Genomic DNA, 2,784 nt, shown 5'->3' on the forward strand with positions numbered 1-2,784 from the left:
CCACAGCCGGAGGCTGGCACAACAGTGAACAAGCGAGCGGATGGGAGCTGGCATCATGAGGTAACTGGCTTCCCAGAGGCCTGGGTGCTGTTAAGAATAAACCCTACAGGGGCTGGTGAGATGGCTCAGTGGTCTAAAGCACCTACTTAGAACAAGCTAAGCTAAGCAAAACACAGGGACCGCGGTTCAATCCCCAGCACCACATGCCCGCCAGCCCCGCCCCCTGGTGGGCTGAGCTGGCCACACACATACACACACACAATAAATAAATAAATATTAAAAAAAAAAAAAGAATAAACCCTACAAATGTGTTTCTGCACATTTTTATTTACAAAGTGAGAAGCCGCATTACAAACATGCGATGCAGTTAACTCCGTCAATGCAGATGATGCCGATAACTCTAGGTTCATGAAAAAGTATATAAATATATTACAGGATAATCTATGTAGTAAACATTAGAAATGGATACAGTAAACATCTGCTACTTTTTCTGCCAATATTACTGTCATTTAAAGCTTAAATACTGGTTTCAAGTATCCCCTATAAAATAACTCTATTAAAATACTGGAAAAAATTTGCTATAAACAAGATTGGTACATTAGAAGTAGACTCAGCATGTCCTTGTAACAATGTCCTCTATAAGCAAATGGTACCTTTAGCCCTAATACCTGCCACTGATCATTTAAACAATTTAAGAACTATCAGAGGTGGATGCAGCTGTGGAGATGACATTTGCAGTCGTGGTACAGAGACGGCCCTGTGTGGTCAGCAGTGCGCAGGCTGACGTTGCGCAGTGTGGCTGCTCTGTGCCTGGAGAGCAGGGGTCTCAAGGCGGAGGAGACATGGGGCCGGAAGGCTGCTGCGCGCTCGTCACGCCGGAAGCTGGGGCTGCTCTCCTTGCTCTTCTTCAGCCTGAAGCTGCGTGAGGACATACAGGATGACCTGATAGCAGAAGATGTACTGGTCCTGTGGTTGAGAGTGGGCGGGAGAGACTGATTTTAGCGGCACCAGGGGATGACCATACCTAGTTCTAACCACTACAGGGAATGATGTTTGGGTTTTATGAGTATGGAAAAATTTTAAGTGTGGACTATAAAAAGCAGGTCACAAGTTGCTCAGTGTCATAAAAATGATAAAAAACACAGAAACTAAATTGACAAAATGGAGAGGGGAAAAGCCGGAGGGTGGGGTGAAACTTCCAGAGCTGTTTGTCTCTAGGTGGTGGACCACTTCTGTTTTGATGCTCTGATAATATTGCATGGAAAAATAAGCTTCTTACAAAACTTCTTGTAGATTTACTAAAACTCATCTTGATGTTTTAAAGGTAAAATAAAAAACCAGGGAGGCGGGGAGATAGCTCAGTAGAATGAACTTTTGCCTGGCAAGCACAGGGTCCTGAGTTCATTCCTTGGTACTACAAAAACAAAAACAAACAAAAAACCCAAGAACTTATTAAAAATAATTTTCTTTAAATATTTTGGAGTGAAAGAACTGGAGATAAGGTGTGTTTACTGAAATCAAAGTTTTTTTTTTCTCAAAATACAATTAACACATTCAATATAAAATAATTTTTCTTTCAACATTTTTGAACAGAAATCTAAGATGTTTGAAAATGCATCTCTGTGTTGCCACTAAGTGGGTGGTGTAGGGATCTGAGGGTTTTTTTTTTTTTTGACAAGGAACAAATGAGGCTGAAAATAAGTAGGAAAAATTAATATATTAAATGCAAACTAGTGAAAAAACCCAGTTAAATGTGATTTAAAATAGTAATACACACGTGAACAATAGTTTGCACGCCTACGTGTTTAGGAAAAGGGATGTGAACAGCTTTCGCGCAGCCAACAATCTCTTAAAGCAGGACTACAAGCAGCTTTTCATTTCCTTTCTGCTCCCGTCTTTTACCTTCCTATATCTCCCACACCCATTCCCATTCCTGGCCGTCTCACACCACGCACAACCCACCAGCCAATCCTCTTCCTGCCACCTCCAGGCCACCTGACTGACCCAGTGCGCCCCCTGGAGGCAGGCCTCACTTCACCTGGCAACCAGTGGCCCTCCAACCCAGGCCGGCTTCCTGCAGCCATAGTCTTGCCAAGCTCCACGGCGCTCAAGGGAGCGCACCGGCGCGGGCTCCCCACAGAAGTGTCGGGCAGGACCCAGCAGCGGACTCACCTTGGTCTGCACCATCCCGTGCCTCTGCAGCCGCATGCAGCGCACCAGGTCTGAGATGTCGAACTGCGCAAGGAGACAGAGCGCGTCAGACAGAGGGCGACGGCATCTGACCCCAAGAAGCTCACAGACAGACAGCTTGTGTAGGCTCTGCACCCTGCACTGCTGCTTCTGTTCTGGGAAACTGTCCTGGAAAGCGACTTGGTGAATGGATTTTGTCATCATCTATGATGTTTCTAAGAATTAGAGTAGGTTGAAAATCTTCAGCAGATATTCTCTTCCTCCCAAATTAAATTTTTTTACAATTTAAAAAGCAACATAAACTGGGACAGGGTCTCACTGCACAGTTCAGCTTGGCCTTGAACTCACTATGTAGCCCAGGTTGGCCTCAAACTCACAGTAATCCTTCTATTCAGCCTCCCGAGTGCTGGGATTACAGGTCTGTGTGCCGCCACGCCTGGTTCAAACTATTTTCTTACAGAATGCTTTCAGAGTAAAACAAGAGTTTTAAATTTTAGCTGACACTTAAGAGTTGGAATCAAGGGAGAAATACATCATTTGGTTTTTGTTCTAGCTAGATTGAATGGCGTTTGAGGTGTAAGAACTGCTTTCTCC

The 2,784-nt window shown here is 44.4% G+C and overlaps 1 protein-coding gene across 8 annotated transcripts in view; it reads right to left on the reverse strand.

Annotated features, from left to right (window-relative positions):
* Positions 1-313: 313 nt before the first annotated feature.
* Ptpn13 (protein tyrosine phosphatase, non-receptor type 13) overlaps positions 314-2,784 on the reverse strand; it is a 229,009-nt gene continuing 226,538 nt past the window's right edge. For all 8 annotated transcript variants that reach the window (XM_023712954.1, XM_023712955.1, XM_004629264.2 and 5 more), the window contains 2 exons: positions 2,173-2,235; positions 314-966 (listed from right to left, as the gene is read on the reverse strand). In XM_023712954.1, the coding sequence (XP_023568722.1) occupies positions 871-966; positions 2,173-2,235 (159 nt within the window). In that variant the 3' untranslated portion in view covers positions 314-870. The remainder of the gene's footprint in view (positions 967-2,172; positions 2,236-2,784) is intronic.

The sequence above is a fragment of the Octodon degus genome, unplaced genomic scaffold (assembly GCF_000260255.1).
Source record: "Octodon degus isolate 3935 unplaced genomic scaffold, OctDeg1.0 scaffold00028, whole genome shotgun sequence".
Taxonomy (NCBI): domain Eukaryota; kingdom Metazoa; phylum Chordata; class Mammalia; order Rodentia; family Octodontidae; genus Octodon; species Octodon degus.